This window comes from Acinonyx jubatus, chromosome F2 (genome assembly GCF_027475565.1).
Source record: "Acinonyx jubatus isolate Ajub_Pintada_27869175 chromosome F2, VMU_Ajub_asm_v1.0, whole genome shotgun sequence".
Lineage (NCBI taxonomy): Eukaryota > Metazoa > Chordata > Mammalia > Carnivora > Felidae > Acinonyx > Acinonyx jubatus.
Window position 1 is genome coordinate 81,179,419 of NC_069394.1, and position 22,388 is coordinate 81,201,806.

At 36.9% G+C, this 22,388-nt stretch overlaps 1 protein-coding gene across 2 annotated transcripts in view; it reads right to left on the reverse strand.

Annotated features, from left to right (window-relative positions):
• Positions 1-3,252: 3,252 nt before the first annotated feature.
• The window catches only part of UBE2V2 (ubiquitin conjugating enzyme E2 V2), a 61,935-nt gene continuing 42,799 nt past the window's right edge, over positions 3,253-22,388 (reverse strand). For both annotated transcript variants that reach the window (XM_053208691.1, XM_027042812.2), the window contains one exon: positions 3,253-9,204. In XM_053208691.1, coding sequence (XP_053064666.1) covers positions 9,058-9,204 — 147 coding nt within the window. In that variant the 3' untranslated portion in view covers positions 3,253-9,057. The remainder of the gene's footprint in view (positions 9,205-22,388) is intronic.

Here is a 22,388-nt window from a genome sequence, read left to right on the forward strand (position 1 = left end):
AGTAGCTGAGTTCTTCCTTGCCCAGGGAACACATCTAAACGCATTGGTAATCGAATACTTAGAACCATCATTATTACATGAGAAATGATTCTCAAAAGAAATGGTCTCAAAATTAGAGAACAGTCATATTCATCCGTGAGTGTGGACAGGAAGGCCACAAATAAAATAACAATACAACCTCAGAAAGAGAAGTGTCTGTAGTGCTTGGAATGTTTTAAGAGGCATTCCACCTAACCCCACATTATGTGTTGAAGTTCAGAACTAGAGAGAAAGACATTAAAATAAAGATCATCCAAGGGGTGCTTGAATGGCTCAGTCGGTTGAGCATCTGACTTCAGCTCAGCTCCTGATCTCAAGAAGGCTCATGAGTTCAAGCCTCGTGTAGGGCTCTGCACTGGACAGCTCAGAGCCTGGAGCCTGCTTCAGATTCTGTCTCCCTCTTTCTCTGCCCCTCCCCAGCTCATGCTCTGTCTCTCTGTCCCTCTCAAAGATAAACATTAAAAAATAATAATAGTAACTTCAAGTTCTTAAACCTACTAGAAAGAAATCTCCTTTGTTTTGCAAAAACAAAAATCTGGGGTGGAATCACCCCTACACCACCACCCCCAAACACATACAAACACACATGCTTTGACAGTCTGCAGAGCTCAAGTATGGGGCTGGAGAAGAACACCAGAGGAACTGACAGCAGAGGGCCAGAAAAGTAAGCAAGAAGGGAGAATTCAGAAAGAGAATCAGCACACTCTGTAGTGTGCTCCTCTGTAGAGAGCAAGAGAATGAGCTTAAGCACCCAAACATAGTTTACATTTCCTATTCAAGAGCGTCTGCTATATGCTAAAGACACTTCCGTTACTTTTCCCCAAATTACTGTATATTAGACCCTTTGGTACTGAAAGTTTGGTCCACCAACGAAAGGACATGAGTGGGAGTTAAGAAATACTGAACCTTAGGCCCTATCTCAAAGGTACTGAATTAAATTCTGTATTTTGTTAACAACCCCCCCCCCCAAAAATGCCATTAAAATCTGAGTTTTGGTCTAACACTACTAAATTAAATCCTTTCCAGACTGCACACTATATGCAAATAAAACTATTATTCTGTGTGCCCCCACAGTACCAGCAAGACTTAACACATTGTAAAGCATTCTATGATACTTAGAACACACATTGTAAATGACTGAAAAATCAAGGAACTTGGCTCTGAAAACATCTCAGAACTTCCCTGCTCCAACTTCCTTTTCATGGGTGAGGAAACTACTCCGGAACATGTAGGCTGTTTAAAGTCTATGTTATTTTTAAATGACAATACAACCCTTTAACAATTCACAGGTTGTCAAACACCAGGATGAGCAAACCAATATTTAGGTATGGTTTCTATTCTCTTTAAAGGATATGCTATCAATCATAATATACATAGATGTTCAAGAACCTTAGGAGTCCCAAGGATAGGTGCTTTTTATGAACGTCTCCCAAATGACAACACTTCACCACTTTTCTTGGTATTTGCCACTAGACAAGTTGCCTATTTGCCAACCGCTAAGCCCTAGTAGATTGTAACCATAAGACACTGTGTGACGCTCACCACTGTATACATGCCGGGTGGACTGTAGGAACCTAATACACTTCTGTTGAATTAATGAATATAACTAACCAAATAAAATCAACTGATCAAAATCAGACAACTGTTACTGGTAAAGCCAGTATTAAAAGCCAGTCTTTTAACACCTAGCAGGGGAATTAGGAGCAAATATTAACTTAATCCACATTTTAACTTTGCTTCATAAAAAACAATTGAATAATCATTTACTAAGGTTCTAACCTTTCCAGGATTATATTATATACAACCGCAGAAGGCAAGGTTTAGTAAGAGGAAAGCCCTACTCTTGAGATTTGCTTCAACACACCACATAATGACATTTACTACAAGTAGATTTTTCTGCAGGGGGTAGGTGGAGTCCACAACTCAAGGGACTTCACTGTGATTATATTCACAAGTGAAGATGATTAGTGGAAGAGGTAAATTCAAAATATAGTTTCATTTTCCTTTAATCCCATTCCTTAGCACATACATAGGTTTTATGGTAGGTTGCATATATGAAATTTTCTACTGGAATGCAGTCGAAATAGTGGGGCTTTCAGCCCAAGTTATGCAAGCCTTCTTTTGAGCTACAGGTAAGTTACCTCTTTCCAATGGATGTCATCATGGAGACCTGTTGCTGGGGCCGAAGCAACTGTGCCCATCCAGAGGTGGATCCACCAGGCCTACTACCCCAAATGCAGAAGAGGGAAGTGTTAGGGGTGCCAGGCATGCCTGACTCTTGGTTCCAGCTGAGGTTATGATCTAGCAGTTTCATGCGTTCGAGCCCCAAGCCGATCTCTGCACTGGCAGCATGGAGCCTGCTTGGCATTCTCTCTCTCTCCCTCTCTCTCTGCCCCTTCCCCCACTCGCCCTGTCTCTGTCTCTCTCAAAATAATTAAACTAAAATAAAATTAAAAATAAACTCATCCAGAATACACAAGCAGGTTAAATGAAGTCTACATAACCTCATATAACATCGTGAAAAATCAGCCCACACTTTACATAGTAGAGACTTGATGCAAATGCATATTTTAACATCATTTAAGATTTAACGCTCTTAGATTAATAACATTATTAAATGCTAGCTAGCATTTATTGATCACTCTATATCAGACTGTAATCAAAACATTCATATTATTTGATGAAACCACAACTCTGGGTAAACATGGACTTTACAGAAGAAACTGAAGGTAGTTAAAGAGGCTGACTGGCCCAAAGTCAAAGGGCATATGGTAAAATGGTATTTGCCCCAGGACTTGTACTAGCTTCCTCTCTACTGTTCTTTGTTATCAATATTACTATTCTGTTCCCCTTAGAACCTTATTGCTAATGGGCACTTAGGCTCTCTCCATGCAGATGTGATCATTCACTCAAAAACCAATAGTTGACCATAATTTAAATGTATGTGTCACCTCAATATTATCATCTGTATCCATGTACTTAGTAAGTAGCATTTCACAAGGACTTAACACAGGGAAGTCTTGAAAGTAACTTCCCTAATGTGTTTGGTAAACAGAACTCAATAAAAGTTTTCATCACATAAAAAGCTACCTCATTTCTGGCAGTCATGATTCCAACAATTTGTAATCCAAATAAATAATTCTAACATTTCTTTGCAGCCCAATTCATTTGTTTTCAAAAGGTGGTATTTTTAATTATCTTAAGTATCTCAAATAAGAAAACATCCAATTCTTTATTTTTAGTTTCAAAAAATATACTTTGGAGGTATGTCATTTAAAACTCAAATAATTTAATTATTAGAATAGATTTATAAATAACTTTACACATTTATTATTGTGATGATCATGACCACCATATCTGGATGCTTGGACATCAAGCCTCAGAAGTAAAGCCAAAAACCTCAACACATGAGGACAGAGGAGGACAACAGTGATAGGCTGAGAAAAAGACCTACAAATCAGAGTGGTAAAGAAGTTAGGAGAGGATTCAGGTGAAGGAAACAGGATTACAAACATTAACAGAGGTGATAAACAAAGGGCACGTGGTAGGAAGGAGGCCATAACAAGTGGTTCAAGCTGGTGAAGCAATCTCCCAAGAGTATTCTTCAAATTCATGGTTAGTTTTGACGTCAAAGGAAGAAGATGGAAGGGATCACAACCAGGATGATGAGGAAAACTGAAAGTGCCTAAAGGAGCTGAAAGGAAACACCCAGTCAACAGGACAGAACAAAGTTGGTCACAAGAAGAACAAACGTGACCATGGACTGTGAAAAGGAAGATTCCCCAGAGAATGATGGAAGAGTAGTCAAAACAGAAAGGGAGGGGCCTCTTTTAACTGCAGTTTATATTCTAAACCAATAAACATATTCAGCACCCCTTACAACTGAGTTTGGGGATCGCACCATTTAGCTTGAAGACACCTTGATTAAAATGTGTTACCCTAAATTAAAATGTTATCAATATATCAAGTTATCTATCATCACTGATCATAAATAATTTTCCTTCCTATGCAGGACCACACTGACAGCAAAGTGAATATCACTCTAATACTTCATAATCAAAGGTTTAAGACAACTGTGGGTCTCAAAGTACACTCAGGAGTTTTAGTTCTTTTCAAACTGTCTGGCTAATAGAAAAGAATAATAGACTTAATACAGAACTGTATTTACATCAAATGAAGGTCAGATCACACAGCAAGGATGTTTCTGTGGCAATCTGGCAAGAGAAAAAAAGGTAAGAAAATTTGAGGTCGAGCAGCACACCACAGTATAGACATGGAAGAAAGAAGAAAACAGAAAAGAAAAAAAAGACAGAAAAAGGCAAGAGATAACACCAATATATACATTTCAAGCAGATTAAATAAAACATCCTCAATTCTAAATTATTTTACATTTTAATTACTCTGTAGTTGTATGCAATTTACTTTATAATTTTATAAAGGCCCAAGAGCATATACAACATTTGCATTAGTACAGTTTTATGCATTAAACAATGTTTTAACAAAAATAATTCAAAACAATGCTGAGTCCACAAGTATTATTTTTCTCCTTAAAGAAGTCCATACATTACTAAAGACTAAGAAACCCAGGCAACTAAGTATTTTACTTTTCTTGTGTACTCAATTATTTTCACTTGAGTATTGCAATTATTGAAGAAGTCTATTGCCCACTTTATCTAGATTTTTTAAATTATAGCAATAGAAAGATAATTTATGGTAACAGATATAATCTGGACATCTGACAATCATTATTACTTACTTGGCTTGAAAAGGAGTAAAACAATACATTTCTCTTTGTCAGTTATCAACTGTGAAGAAAATCTACTTTCGGTCCTCTATTTAAAGTAAAGGCTGCTAAACCACAAAGGCTGCAAAATACCACCCTGTAATAAAGCATTTACAATTACCATACGTGTTGATTGTAACTAATTTTACTACAATATGAGGATATCCTGTTAAAACCTCACTTCACATTACATTGTAAATTTTCCAGATTACCTTGTTATCTAATGTTTTAAAACAAGGCAATTATATGGCATGAAAAATATACACTCAAGTGTTAATAGTGATTCCTTATAATTTTTGAAAAAAATATTTTTAAAAATTACTCAACTACTGCACTGAACAACTAAAAGTGTTCACTCTCAACTCAATAATTTGCCTCTTTACTGACCACAGGTTTCTCATTACTATTGGAATTCTTAGTGCCGACTGTTAGCCTTCCTTTGGGGGCAGAATATTAACTTCACTTTTGCAGAATTTCTTGGCTGCCAAAACTTCTAGACACACTTACATAGCTAATTATTGAACAAGGACGAGACAAAATAATTCACAGAAGTCTACTTTTGGCAGATGGATCCCTGCACAAACCTTACATGGTATTTGGTCAGTTACTTCAGAGAAAAATGATTACTGAAATCTAAGTTAAGAAAGTGAGATCTATCTGGCTTTCATCATTGATTTCCTAAATGAACTGGCCAAAAAAACTTGTGGGTTGTTCTTACAGACTATATGTAAAATGAGATGAAACAGACCCTTAGGAATTTTTTTTTTTTTTTTTTTTTTTGGTGAGAATATCCTACTAAGGATGTAAACACCATGGCAACCTCTTCCTATCCAATTATTATTTTTTTAATCATGTACTCACCCCAGGAGTTTCCAAAACTCCCTTATTTCACAAAACGATGGTTCTGACGTCACTTTCTGTATCATCAAATACCTTCAAAATTTTCTCTTCAGAAAATGCTCAGGGTGTATCTTTTATTTTCAATGCTCCACTATAATTTTAAAATAACATTTTCAGTGTGAACTATGGTAAGATTTCCATCCACTCTTTGTAACTTCTATAAGACATACTAACTTTAGCATAAAAGATACTTTATTTCCATACATTTCCTGCTTTTTAGTAAACAAGGTACTGGGTGGGAATTAACAGCTAATGCTCTTACCAATTCTGTAATGCACTGCATCCATTCCTTTTTATGTTTCTATTTTATATTCAAAATACATATACTGTCCAGAACTGTGAAAATTGGAAACTTTTTGTGAAAATAACCAAAAATCAATCAAGTTGGTACTGGAAAATTATATTGATAGTTATCAGAAAAGTAAAATCAGTGCCTTTCACATCCTCCCCAGCAATAAATGATACTATGATTCCACACGTCTAAAAAACATACTTCTAAAAAGAAATCAGGGGAAAAATAACCTTAAATACCTCCCAAATCCCATTATTCATGACTTTATCATTAGTACCTATAGTCTTTAAAATGCACGTGAGAACACAGTCATGTGCTCACTAAAAACGTTAACATCGTTCTGACCAAAGTAATTTCATGATGCACCTACCAGAACCACCCAAAGCCATACACACCAAATCTATTAAGGATAATGTGCTAATAGTTTCCATCTGCCTCCTCGAAATTTTCAATACAATATTAATTTTACATATATTTATCAATAATATTTTTCAGTGGGAAATATTTAAATCAATGAGTTGGCATTAAGTTATCCAGACTAATTAACCATATGTAGTGAAACTAATATACTCTCCAAGCACTCAAACTGAAGTGATAAATTCTTTTAAAAGGATAATCTGAAATTATAAATTTCTTATGTATTACACCCAGAAGACTCAAATACTACTGACTATCCTTACAAATGTTTGTGTCAAAATTCTGACAACCCCTAATAAATGCCATTACTTTAAAATATTAGTAAAATGTTACAATCAGCAATTCTGAAAACTAGTAATTAAAACCATTAAAGCATAACACTGACCTAACAGGACAAGAATTTTATTTTTGTAATCTTTATTAATATATGATCATCCCCCTAGGGTCACAACTGCTAGCCTTTTAAACAAGTTTCAAAGGCAATTTTACAGTTCATTTAACACCACACATTCCTACAACCTTAGCCACTTTAGAAAACAAAGGAAAAATTGCTTCAAAAATGCAGCCTTAGAAATGTTACTGTAATTAAGAGCAGCTCTACATTAGCTCCTTCCATAATCAACCAGTGTGTCTTAGATTGCCATGTATATCTTGATTGTGACATGCAAAATGGGTTCTGCTTTGGGAACTGGCTAATTGGCATGCAGATTTCTGCAGAGATCCACAGTCCCAAAGACAAAACAGAGGAAATAAACATTCTAGGGCTGACTCACACAACATATACTTGAGAGAAGAAACCCTTCACAATAGTGGATATGGGAAAAGGGAAAAGGACAAGTGACCAAGTACTCAGACTCTCAGCCCACCACTATATAAATTTAACAGCATTCAAATGGTTATTAGCCCCCATGTGTGACAAGACACATTCTCAAAGTGGAAAAGGAGTTAAACTGATTCAGACCATTGGCAATGGTCTTGCATATGATGCCATTGTAATTCAAGTTCATCTTCAACCATTTAAAATTTTTAAGAATGTATTCCAAGGTAAGAATTCATTTCAAACCTACTTTAATAAATTACACATGCACTAATTTGTGTGTATATATTTTCTATCTGTCATTTGAAAGCATTTTAAACCTCTTTTGATAATGAAAAATAGCCATGTTGAAATTAGTAACTTTAGACAAACTGTCACTGACTTTTATGTATTATTGATCAAGAAAAAGTAGCCCAGATCTTTAACTTTGAATGAACTGATAAAAACATGTCAGCACACCTTTGAGAAATTTGTCCTTGCTACCTGACCACCTTTCTATTTTCTGCAGTGAATTCATAAGAAGGGAGTATTTTTAACAAAGTAGTATACCCAGTGCTTTGAAATGAAAAAGTGACCTAAAGCCTATTTCGGTAAAGGCAGAACACAAATGAACTTTCAGGTCAAAATTAGCGTCTGCCAAAGTGGAGATTAAGTGAAACTGGATACAATTAATCCCAATTAGTAAGTATTAAAAGCACTAGGGGAAGACATGTCACAGAAAACTAAAGAATTAAAAATGGAATGTGTACTTGGATCATCTGTAGTCTATAATTCTATAAGAGTTGCTAGAATTCAAACATTTTTAAATAATATTTCTGGTAAACTCAAATTCAAAATATAATTAATACCCAGGATTCCTCCTTCTCCAAAGAAGAAATTAAACTAATTCGGTAATTTGTTCTCTGAGATACTCTGCAAATTCCAATTCACAAGAAGTATACAAAATAGAGTAATAATAAAAGGTGTTTATAGATGAATAGCTACAATAATTCCAATTTTTGCTACCTCAGCAAGGTACTGTACATATACCACATCAATATAATAGAAATGGCACGGTTTCTGAGGACACGTTCCACATTTTATTTACATTTTAAGACTAACTTTAATCTCAAAATCACATATCCATACACCTATTTCCTTTTTTTGTTGATTTCACTTAAATGCATGGTTTGTCAAACAAAGACTGTAAACAAATATTTACCATGTCTGTTACATGTAACACACAGGAACGGCTTTTAACAGATACTCATCGGCCTCCCCCACGACATTTTTTTTATCATAAATACAGGTATCAAAACAATCCTGAACATATTTTTGATACTACTAGTAGTCAGCACCCACACCGCTTCAAAAATTAGCACAATTTGTGACAAGATTCATTGTACCTGCTACTTTAGACAATTTCAACTTGAAGCTCTTTCGCTAAGCAAGATGGATAAAGCATGCCATTTCTGTTTTTCCTTCTTGAGATTTTTTTACTTTTCAGAAACACACATGCTTCCACAGCATCTGACTCTTCTCTCCATGCTTTCATCTTGTAAACCTGAATTCTATTTTGAGTACTCCAGGTTTATGCTTAAATGACAGTGCCTTAACAAGAGAAAAAAAATGGTGCTGCATTTTTCCTCCTGTAAGCTGAAAACATAATGGTGTACATATATTAAATATATTCTTACAAATGTCCAGGTCATGTTTACCAGCTGGAATTCTTTTACTTAATGTGTGGGTATTTTGCATTGTGATATTTAATCAAGACATTAACATGAGTAGAAGGCTGTTGATTTAAGACAAGTTTGAGATCCACTAAAATTAATTGTTGTATGTTTGTCCTTCTGGTGGCTGTGGAAGCTTCATATTTTCTTTGGACATCATTAGACGTCTTAGCTCTTGAAGTACAACTTTAATGCTATATGAGTTTTGCCATTTTGCTAACACTGGTATGCTCCGTGCATCCACCTGAAATGGGGGGAAAAGAGCAAAATTAACTACGAAATGTAAAGTACTATGGCACCGACTTACTATACATACTTCTATAAGAAGTGCTTTTAAAATTCATAGCCTGGCTCTACTTTCACAAAAGAAACACTATGACACTACAAGTTCATAATACAGGAAAAATAATCCTTTTGTAACAGGTATTTCCTAAAAATTTGTCTTTTTTGTGTGTATGCTTTTTTATATCTTACACTAAACATGTAGTGAACTTTGGACAACAGACATAAACAAATGTTACATTAAATAACTACACTGTAAACATAGTTGCCAAATCCTTCTTGATGAGACAACGTCTGAAGGTTCCTCTCCATTTCCAATGCCACTACCCAGAATCTGGGTAATTATCTCCACTGGAATTTAGAAAAGAGCTGTTAAACTGACCTCTGCTTTTGGATTTTTCTTATCAATGTCTTCTCTGCACTATACTAAATTAACCTTCCACTGTAGAAGACTGACAGAATGGGGCTGGAGCAACTTCAAAGCCTAATTCCCAGGTAACTGACATCACATGACCTGGCTGGCCATTCCCCGGAAAACCCCACTCACAGGCATGTTTGTTTGTTTTTTTTTTTTTTAAGTTTATTTATGTATTTTGAGAGAAACAGAGACAGCATGAGTGGAAGAGGGGCAGAGAGACAGAGGGGGTGGGGGGGAATATGAATCCCAAATGGGCTCCAATGCTGTCAGCACAGAGCCCGACATGGGGCTTGAACTCAGGAGACCATGAGATCACGACCTGAGCCGAAACCAAGAGTCGGATGCTTAACTGACTGAGCCGCCCAGGGGCCCCTCAGGGTTTTTTCATTATCTGACCTCAAAAGTCACCCACTGAGTACTGCATATTCCTCCTCCCACCCACATCCACACCTACCCCAGGCATTTTTCAAAAATAATCAGTGTCAATTGTTTTAACATCTCTGCTGCCTGGGGAGACAGTAACAGGTCAAACAGGAAGGTGTTCAAAACATTTCAGAGGAATAATTGGGAAATGAGATGTCCACAGGGGCTTTGAAAAGTTCCAACATATGCCTGTGAATCTAGAAGACCACACATGTACAGAATTGTACAAGGGCTCAACAGAAGAATTGATATGCTCTCACCTGTGGCTGACCTTGAGCAACACATAATAAAGATTACAAAGTAGGATTTATCCCAGAAGTGTAAGTTGGCTCAGGATTTTAAAAAGCCAGTCAACACAATATACGATATTAACAGAATAGAGAACAAAAATCATAATTATTTCAATAAGCATAAGAAAGCATCTGATAAAAATCCAACAACTTTTCTGATAAAAAACACTCAACAAACCAGGAACAGAAGGGAACTTCCTCAACTTCATAAAGGGCATCTCTAAAAACCTCTAGTTAACATATTTAATCATCACCGCTACTCAAGATTGTACTGGAGGTTTCAGCCAGGCAATCAAGCAAGAAAATGAAATGAGACATCAGATTGAAAAGAATGACTAAACCAATCTCCATTTGCAGATGACATGATCTTGTATACAGAAAATCCTAAGGTATCCATTAAAGAAACTAGTAGAGCTAATAAACAAATACAGCAAAGCTACAGGATACATGATCAATTTATAAAACCATGTTTGTAGGGGCACCTGGGTGACTCAATTGGTTGAGTGTCCAACTCTTGATTTAGGCTCAGATCATGATCTCAGGGTCAAGGGATCAAGCCCACACCAGCTCCATGCTGAGTCTGGAACCTGCTTGAGATTCTCCCTCGGCCCCTCTCCCCTCTCCCCCAGTCTCTCTCTCTTTTTAAAATAAAAAATGAATCAATTAATTTTAAAAAACCCACGTATGTATACTTGCAATAAACAATCTGGAAATAAAATTAAGACAACGATGCCATTTATAATTGGGTAAGGATAAAATACATAGGTATAAATTTAACAAAAGAAGCGTAAGACTCATATAACCAAAACTATAATAATTACTGTTAAAAAAAAAAATCAAAGACCTAAATAAATGGAAAGACATCCCCCATACATGGATCAGAAGACCTAATATTGCTAAGATGACAATACTCTTTAATGTAGTCTACAGATTTAATAAAGGCCCTATCAAAATTTCAACTACATGAGTTTTTTTTGTTTGTTTTGTGTTTTTGTAGAAATGAACAAGATTATTCTAAAATTCATGTGGAAATGTAAGGAACACAGAATAGCTAAAACAAAAAAAATAACCAAGTTTTTCCAATGTTAAAACTTACTACCAAGGCAGTTATCAAAAAGGGTGGTGCTTACTTACATAAAGATGAACATCACATCAATGGAATACAATGGAGAGCAGAAAAGTCAAGTAATCTTTTGACAAGAGTGCTAGGAATACATATACAATGGGAAAAGGATAGCCTCCTCAATAAATGGTGTTGGGACAAATAGATATCGACAAGCAAATGAATGAAGTTGAGCCCTTAACTCACATCACACACAAAAATGAACTCATACACATAAATTAAGAGCTAAACCTATTTAAAAAAAAAAAAAAAACCTCTTAGAAGAAAACAGGAGTAAATCTTCATTACATTGGATTTGGTAATGGTTTCTTTAATATCTACTGCCATAAACACATTCAACAAAAAGATAAATTGGCTACATCAAAACTTAAAATTCTGAATTGCAAAACATAACCATCAAGAAAGCGTAGACAATCCACAGAATGAGAGAAAATACTTGCAAATCATATATTTCATAAGGGGCTCTCATTCTATATATAAAGAACTCATACAACTCAGTAATAAAACGCCAAATATCTCTCAATTAAAATGTGAACAAAAGCATATTTGTGGCAGACAGCTGTTACAAACTGTGTTCTCCCCAAATCCATACGTTGAAACTCTAAGACCATAGGGATGATATTAGGAGCTGAGATCTTTGGGAAGTAATTAGGTTTAGATGACATCATAAGGGTAGAGCTCCATGATGGGATTAGTGTCCTTTTTAAGAAGAGAAAAACTAGAGCTTGCTCTCTCCTTCAAGAAAGGGACAGTAAGATGTTAGTCATCTACAATTCAGCATGAAGGTCCTCACCAGAACCCAACCTTGCTGACAATACTGATCTCAGGTTTCTCGGCCTCCAGAACTGTAAGAAATAAATTTCTGTTACTGAAACCACCCAGTCTATGGTATTTTTGTTATGTCAACCCAAACTGCCAAAAATCTTCCAAATCCCAATATTCATGTCCTATATAATCCTTTCCTTTGAGTATGGTGGACCAGACTTTATGACTTGCTTTATGAAGAGAATGTTGGGATGTTTATTTCCGATATTAAGTTACAAAAATACAGTGATTTCACCTTGCTCTTTCTTGCTTTCACTCACTTGCTTCACAGACAGAAGTCAGCTGCCATGTTCCAAACTGCTCTGTTCCACCCTGGCAAGGAACTGAGGGTGGTGTCTGGGAAACAGCATGCAAGAAACTGAGGCCCTCAGTACAAAAACCCAAAAAGAAATGAATCCTGCCAACAACCACATAAGTGAGGTTAGACTGGATGCTTCCTTAGTTGATCTTCACATGAGACCATGGCACAGGCTGACATCTTGATTGCAACCCTGGGAGAGTCCCTGAGCCATAGGACCCAGCAAAGCTGTACCTACATTCTTAGCCCACAGAAACTATGAGATAATTAATCTTTGTTGTTTTAAACCACTTTAATTTAAAAAAAAAAAAAAAAAAAGGCCCTGAATAGACATTTCTCCAAAGAAGATACGCAAATTACCAATAAATATGTGAAAAGATGCTCAACATCATTAGCTTAATCCAGGAATTGTAAATCAAAACCACAATGAAATACCACTCCACGCCCACTTTGGATGGCTATAATCAAAAAGACACAGTAACAGGTGTTGACAAGGATGTGGAAAAGTTGAAACCCACACACACTGTTGGAAAGAATGCAAAATGTTATGTCCATTTTGAAAACCAGTCTGGGAGAAGGGCCAACATGGCGGAACAGGAACAGCATGGAAGGTTTTTTTAAATCTCTCGTCCCTGAAATGCAGGCAGATCAACACTAAACACCTAGAAAACTGATTTGAGGATTAACACAACAATCTGCACAACCTGAACGACAGAACTCGGCCGGAACATGGCACAGAGAGGTGAACTGGGAGAGAGAGAAGCCGTGGAGGGCAGAGAGCTGTTTTTGCTTGCAGAGAGAGGAAGGAGACAGGGGAGAGAGTATAGGAAAAGCACTCCTCCCCTGGCAAAGCAGCTGGAGAGAAAAAGGAAGAGTGGAAACAGCCACAGGGACTGAACAAAAAAGGAAGAAAGGAGAAAGAAGAGAGTTTAAATTCCATTAAGACACTATAAACAGGGGGGGTGGTGTAGAGTCTGAAATTCCACAGATTGATACCTGGCAGTGCTCTGGTGGGAAAGGCAAATCCCTGGGAGCAGAGAGCAAGGTCCTCGGGGTCCTCGGGCCGCATGGAGGGAGACATTTCCCCTGCTGGGAGGGCATTTGGTGGAGGCAGTGTGCCCCCACCTCCAACCCGCCACAGGCAAAGGTCCCAGCAGACCCTGAAGAACAGCCACATTCACTGGTGTTGGAGCGAGGATGTTAAGGGTGAAGCCTGGCACCAGATGTGTGTTGTGATTTGCCATAATCCCTGAAATGGTGCTGCTACACAATCACACCACTTCTGGGGTGGACTGGCGCGCCGCCACAGTCTCTGGGCATCGGCAGCAACACAGTCTTGTGAACATTCCTGGGGGCGGGCTGGCACCCAGCCACATCTCCATGAGACCCTCCCCTACAGAGTCAGAACAGGTAAAAGCTACAGTCTCTCAGAAGTGAAGGGTTGGGAAACAAAGACGCACCTGAGATACAACTCAGGAGGAAGGTGCCACCTGGCAGCCTGAAAGCTTGGTCACAGACAGTGTAAAAACAAAGAGTGGATGGAAGCAAGAAACAAAGGAGGGGTGCTTGATTGCCAGTCGGGGAGACCACAGAGCTCTGATACTAGAGCATGGGTAGCTAGGTGACACCATTTTTGTCCGTCCCATGCAGGCACATACATGCCTATACATGCCACAAAAATCAATGCAGTAAGCTAAGCAGTGCCACCTAGTGGAAAATGGAGCTGTTACACTAAGCCCCACCCAACTGGGACAACCTCGCTCTTGAGGACCACAAGTCCCTCCATCTGCTTGGCTTACACACTATAAAGTGCTTCACAGTTTGACTTCTAGGGGAAACTAGATGTAATTTCAATCATATTTGATTCTGTTCACTGGGCCATCATTCAATTTTTTTTTTTCCTTTTCTTATTCTTGGGCATAGAGAGAGAAAAAATTTACTTGTATTTTCCATTTTTATTAAAAGATTTTTCTTTAATTTTTATCCACTGTATTTTTTACTGTCCTGTAAAATCTTTACAATCTATTTCCTTCCATCATTTCATTTTATTCTATTTTATTGTATTCATTTTTTCAAATTTTCAAACGTTTTCCTTTTTTCTTTTCCCTTTCCTTATCTTTCCCTTTTTCCTCTAATCTATCAAATTTCTTTCAACAACCAGAACAAAACACGTCTAGGATCTAGCATCCTTTATTTGATTTTTTTGTGTTGTTTTAATTTTTTTTTTTACCTTATTCCTTTTCTTTCTTCAAAAGGACAAAATGAAGGAATTCACCCCAAAAGAAAGAACAGGAAAATGATCGCCAGGGATGTAATCAACACAGATACAAGCAAGACGTCTGAATCAGAATTTAGAATCATGATAATAAGAATACTACCTGGGGTTGAAAACAGATTAGAATCCGTTTCTGTGGAGATAAAAGAAATAAAAGCTAGTCAGGGTGAAATAAAAAATGTTGCAACTGAGCTGCAATCTTGAATGGATACCACGGCAGCAAGGATGGATGAGGCAGAGCAGCGAATAAGCGATAAAGGACAAACTTAGAATAGTGAAGCAGAAAAAAAGAGGGAGACGAAGGCAAAAGAGCATGATATAAGAATTAAGAGAACTCACTCATTACAAAGGACTAACATCAGAATCATAGGGACCCCAGAAGATGGAGAGAGAGAGAAAAGGGTAGACGGGTTTTGTAACCAAATCATAGCAGAAAACTTTCCTAACCCGGGGAAAGATACAGACATGAAAATCCAGGAAGTACAGAGAACTCCCATTAGATCCAATAAAAACGGACCATCAACAATCATAGTCAAATTCACAAAATAGGCAAGGAAAGAATCATGAAAACAGCAAGGGAAAAAGAGTTCATAACCTACAAGGGAAGACAGATCAGGTTTGCAGCAGACCTATCCACAGAAACATGGAAGGGCAGAAAGGAGTGGCAGGATATATTCAATGTGCTGAATCGGAAAAAAATGCAGCCAAGAATTCTTTATACAGGAAGACTGTCATTCAAAATAGAAGTAGAGATTAAAAGTTTCCCAAACAAAAATTAAAGGAGTTCATGACAACTAAACCAGCCCTGCGAGAAATTTTAAGGAGGACTCTCTGAGGGGAGAAAAGATGAAAAAGAGAAAAAGAAAAAGAAAAAAACCCAAAAGACCAAAAGCAACAAAGACTAGAAAGGACCAGAACACACCACCAGAAATTACAATTCTACAGGCAACATAATGGCAATAAATTCATATCTTTCAGGACTCACTCTAAACGCCAATTGACTAAACACTCCAATCAAAACACATAGGGTAACAGAATGGACAAAAAAATAAGATCCATCTATATGTGGTTTACAAGAGACCCATTTTATTTATTTTTTTTAATTTATTTATTATTTATTATTTATTATTGAGAGACAGAGACAAGCGACGCATTTTAGACCTATGACACCTTTAGATTGAAAACAAGGGGATGGAGAAGCATCTATCATGCTAATGGTCGCCAGAAGAAAATCTGAGTCTCTATACTTATTTCAGACAATCTAGATTTTAAAATAAAGACTGTAACAAGGGATGAAGAGCATTATATGATAATTAAGGCGTCTATCCACCAAGAAGATCTAACAATTATAAACATTTATGCTCCAAACATGGAGGCACTCAAATATGTAAATTAATTAGTCACAAACATAAACTCATTGATAATAATACCATAATAGTAGGAGACATCAACACCCCACATACAGCAATGGGCAGATCATCTGAACAGAAAATCAACATTGAAACAATGGCTTTGAATGACACACTGGACCAGATGGACTTAACAGATTTATACAGAACATTTCATCCTAAAGCAGCAGAAAATACATTCTTCTCCATTGCACACGGAACATTCTACAAAACAGATCATACTGGGACATAAATCGGCCTTCAACAATTACAAAAAGATCAAGATCATACTGTGCGTATTTTCAGACCACAACACTATGAAACTTGGTATCAACCACAAAAAAAATTTGGAAAGATAACAAATACTTGAAGACTAAAGACCATCCTACTAAAGAACGAAGTTAACCAAAAAGTTAAAGAGGAAATTAAAAAGCACATGGAAGCCAATGAGAATGATAACAACACAGCCCAAAACCTTTGCTGGGACACAGCAAAGGCGGTCATAAGAGATTAAGTATATAGCAATCCAGGCTTTCCTAAAGAAGGAACAAAGGTCTCAGATATACAACCTAACCCTATACCGTAAAGAGCTGGAAAAAGAACAGCAAATAAAACCCAAAACCAGCAGAAGACAGGAAATAATAAAGATTAGAGAAGAAAGCAATGCTATTGACACAAAAAAACAGCGTAACAGATCAATGACACCAGAAGCTGGTTCTTTGAAAGAATTAACAAAATTGATAACCCCCAGGTGAGTCTGATCAAAAAGAAAAAGGAAAGGACCCAAATAAATAAAAACAAGATTGCAGGAGGAGAGATCACAAGAACATGGCAGAAACACAAACAATAAGAGATTATGAGCAATTATATGCAAATAAATAGGCAATCAGGAAGAAATAGACAAATTCATAAAAACATAGAAACTACCGAAACTAAACAGGAAGAAATAGAAAATCTGAACAGACCCATAACCAGTAAAGAAATTGAATTAGTAATCAAAAATCTCCCCGAAAAGCAAGATTCAGGGGCGACTGGCTACCAGAGGAATTCTACCAAACATTTAAAGAAGAGTTAACACCTATTCATTTAAAGCTGTTCCAGAAAAAATAAAGGAAAACTTCCAAACTCATTCTATGAAGCCAGCATTACCTTGATTCCAAAACCGAAGACCTCAACAAGATATTAGCCAACGGTATCCACCAATACATTAAAAAAATTATTCACCACGACCAAGTGGGATTTATACCTGGGATTCAGAGCTGGCTCAGTATCTGCAAATCAATCAATGTGATACATCATATTAATAAAAGAAAGGTTAAGAACACATAAACCTCTCAATAAACGCAGAGAAAGCATTTGACAAAATACAGCATCCTTTCTTGATAAAAACCCTTAAGAAAGTACGGAGAGAAGGATCATACCTCGAGATCATAAAAGCCATATATGAAAGACCCAGTGCTAATATCATCCTCAATGGGGAAAAACTGAGAGCTTTCCCCCTAAGGTCAGGAACAAGACAGGGATGTCCACTCTCACCAACGTTATTCAACATAGTATCCAAAGTCTTAGCCTCAGCAATCAGACAACACAAAGGAATAAAAGACATCCAAATCAGCCAGGAGGAGGTCAAACTTTCACTCTTCACAGATGACATGATACTCTATATGGAAAACCCAAAAGATTCCACCAAAAAACTGCTACAACTGATCCATGAATTCAGCAACATCACAGGATACAAAATCAATGCACAGAAATCGATGGCATTCCTATACATCAAAAATGAAGCAACGGAAAGGGAAATCAAGGATTCGATCCCATTTACAATTGCACCAAAACCATAAAATACATAGGAATAAATCTAACCAAAGAGGTGAAAACTCTATACACTGAAAATTATAGAAAGCTTATGAAACAAACTGAAGAAGACACGAAAAAAGGAAAAATATTCCACGCTCCTGGATTGGAAGAACAAATATATGTAAAATGTTAATACTACCCAAAGCAATCTACATATTCAATGCAATCCCTATCAAATAATACCAGCATTCTTCACAGAGCTAGAACAAACAATCCTAAAACTTGTATGGAACCAGAAAAAAAACCCAAATAGCCAAAGCAATCTTGAAAAAAAAAACCGAAGCTGGAGGCATCACAATCCTGGGCTTCACAATGTATTACAAAGCTGTAATCATCAAGACAGTATGGTTCTGGCACAAAAACAGATACTCATATCAATGGAACATAAGAGAAAACTCAGAAATGGGCCAACAAACGTATGGCCAACTAATCTCCGACAAAGCAGGAACAAATATCCAATGGAATAAAGTCTCTTCAGCAAATGGTACTTAGAAAACTGGCCAGCAACATGAAGAAAAATGAACCTGGACCACTTTCTTACACCATACACAAAAAGTCAAAATGGATGAAGGACCTAAACATATGACAGGAAGCCATCAAAATCCTCAAGGAGAAAGCAGGCAAAAACCTCTCTGACCTTGGCCGCAGCAACTTCTTACTCAACATAGTTCCAGGGGCAACACGTCTAAAAGGCATCCAATGGAATGGGAGAAGATATTTGCAAATGACATTATCAGATAAAAGGTTAGTATCCAAAATCTGTAAAGAACTTTATCAAACTCAATACCCCGAAAACAACCCAGTGAAGAAATGGGCAAAAGACACGAATAGGCATTCTCCAAAGATATCCAGATGGCCAACCAACACATGAAAAAATGTTCAACATCACTCATCATCAGGGAAATACAAATCAAAACCATAATGAGATATCACCTCACACCAATCAGAATGGCTAACATTAACAACTCCGGCAACAACAGATGCTGGCGAGGATGGAGAAAGAGGATCTCTTTTGCACTGCTGGTAGCAATGCAAACTGGTGCAGCCACTCTGGAAAACAGTATGGAGGTTCTTCCAAAAATTAAAAATAGACCTACCCTACAACCCAGCAATTGCAGAACTAGTTATTTATCCAAGGGATACAGGTATACTGTTTCAAAGGGGCACATGCACCCAAATGTATACATAGCAGCACTATCAACAATACCCAAAGTATGGAAAGAGCCCAAATGTCCATCAACAGATGAATGGATAAAGAAGATGTGGTGTGTGTGTGTGTGTGTGTGTGTGTGTGTGTGTGTGTGTGTATACATATATATATATGTGTGTGTGTGTGTGTATGTATATATATATATATATATATGTATGTATACATACACACATACATACAATGGAGTATTACTCAGCAATCAAAAAGAATGAAATCTTGCTATCTGCAACTACATGGATGGAACTAGAGGGTATTATGCTACGCGTAATTAGTCAGAGAAAGACAAGTATCATATGACTTCACTCATATGAAGAAATTTAAGATAGAAAACAGATGAACATAAGGGAAGGGAAGCAAAAATATAAGAACAGGGAGGGGGATAAAACATAGGAGACTCTTAAATATAGAGAACAAACACAGGGTTGCTGGAGGGGTTGTGGGAAGGGGATGGGCTAAATGCATAAGGGGCATTAAGGAATCTACTCCGTGAAATCATTGTTGCACTATATGCTAATTTGGATGTAAATTTAAAAATTAATTAATTAACTTTTAAAAAAAGAAAGAAAGAAACACAGTCTGGCCATACCTCAAAAAGTTAAACATAGAGCCACCATATGACCCAGCAATTACAATCCTAGGTATACATCCAATAGAAATGAAAGTTTTAACCATACAACCTTGTACACAAATTTTTGCTGCAGCATTATTCATGACAGCAAAAAGTAGAAAAACCCAAATGTCTATCAGGCGATGAATGGATTAACAAAATGTATAGACAGATTTATATAATGGAATTATTATTCAGCAATAAAATGTTATAAAAGTTATAAAAAGTTATAAAGTACTGATACATGCTATAATATGGATGAACCTTGAAAACATGTTAAGTGAAAGAAGCTAGTTGCCAAAAAACACATATTATGATTTCATTTATATGAAAAGTCCAGAATAGGCAAATCTATAAAGACAGAAAGATTAATGGTTGTTTAGGGTATGGGACGGTGGAATAGGAAGTGACAACCAATGGGTAGGGGGTTTCCTTTGAGAGGGACAAAAATATTCTAAAACTCGACTGTGGTAAAGGGTCCACAACCCAATGAAAACTAAAACACCACTTAATTATATACACTTTGAATGAACTGTACGGTATGCAAATTATATCACAATAAACTGCTTAAAATAGAAGAGGAAAATAATTTTCAAATAATTCTCTTACAAGCAACTGAAGCAATAAGAAGAATGTTATAACGTTAAGATGTACTTAAAGGGCTTCCTCTAATGATTTAACTTCAGCAGTAGCAAGCCCCTTAGCCTGTTTTAAATAGACTCCACTAGCAAATAAGAGTTTTCAAGTGGAGAGAATACCAAGCTTTTTCCAAAGCAGAAACAAACACTTCTAGCCTAAAGTTACATGATAGTTAAATATACATAAGCGATTGCAACTCCTGTGAAATACCAACAGGGTACGTACACACACACACACACACACACACACACACACACAATGGGGAAAAGAAGATGAAGAAGAGAGAGGAGGAAGAAAAGAACATGGGAAAATAAATATCATGTCAGAACAAATCTGCATCTTATCATTCTATAATATACAATAACTTCCAAAACTTGAGACTTCACAGCATAAAGCACTACAATTTGTGCTTTCCTGTGCTAACCACCCGTAAGGAATAATTTTGCCTTGTTGTATTACATAAACATAAACCAAAATTACTAAAGCAACACTCAAAATTCATCAGGTACTTAACCTCAAAATGATATAAAATTATTCTGGCACATGACCAATGGTCAGTGTGAGGTTCTGGGCATCTATTTACTAGTTATGAATGCAGTATTTTAAATTCTTAAATATCCATCAAGAGAAAAACTGATGTCCAGTGTACTCACCCTATTTCTAACCTTCTATATATACAACCTATGCTCTAATAATTAAAATCATTATTTCTTTTTCTTTTCAAATCCCCATCCCAGGTTGGCCATATGAGCATTGGTGAGAACGTACGATCACAGGATACTGTTACACACAGCTAGCAGGACAGATGCAGATACAACCCTGTGGAGAGTAGCTGGCAATTTTCAATCAAGTTGAAGGCAAGCCCTACACTTCAGCACACATTCCACTTCTAGGTGGATGTCCTGGAGCAGTGCTATGTTCCAGGGAACAGAGTACGTTCCATGGAATGACGCCATGCCTTGAGCTAATTTTTTACTGGTCCACCACAAGACAGACATAGAAATGTGTTTCAAGATTTCTATGGTAATTTGACAGAGAAATTCTTGTTTAAAAAACCTGAGCTTATACAGTAAAACCTTGGCTTTTGAGCCTAAATCGTTCCGGAAACATGCTTGTAATCCAAAGCAATTGTATATCAAAGCAAAGTTCCCATAAGAAATAATGGAAACTCAGACGATTCACTCCACAATCTAAAAATATTCACATAAAAATGATTACAACAATATAATATGAAATAATAAAGAAAATACAAAATATAAATGAAAATAAACAAATTAACCTGCACTTACCTTTGAAAACCTTCGTGGCTGATGTGAGGGAGACAAGAGAGGAGGGTTACTGTGTAGGACAACTTTCACTATCACTAACTGATGTTGACTATAGTACAGTATTAATAAACTCTTATCATTTACTGTATTTAATGTAACTGGCAAAAAGGCAGCAGAGGAAAGGGTCTGTATCTGCAGGCAGCCTGACCTAGAATGAAGCAACGCATTCCTAAGCTTACTCTTGTCTGGAAAAGCAAAGGACTGTCCACAGGTGCCAAAGTGACAAAAAGACATTAGTGCCAATTGTGGGCACCTTCCAACATTCTGAAAAATCACTGATTTCTGCCAAACACCGCGGCCTGAGACCAAGCATCTGAGCATGGGAGATGATCACCCACAATCCCGCAGAGAGAGAGAGTGAGAGTGAGAGTGAGAGAGAGAGAGAGAGAGAGAGAGAGAAGAGAAAGAGAGAAAAGAACCATGGCTCAGTGGTGATCATATGACGTTCAATGTCACATAATACTC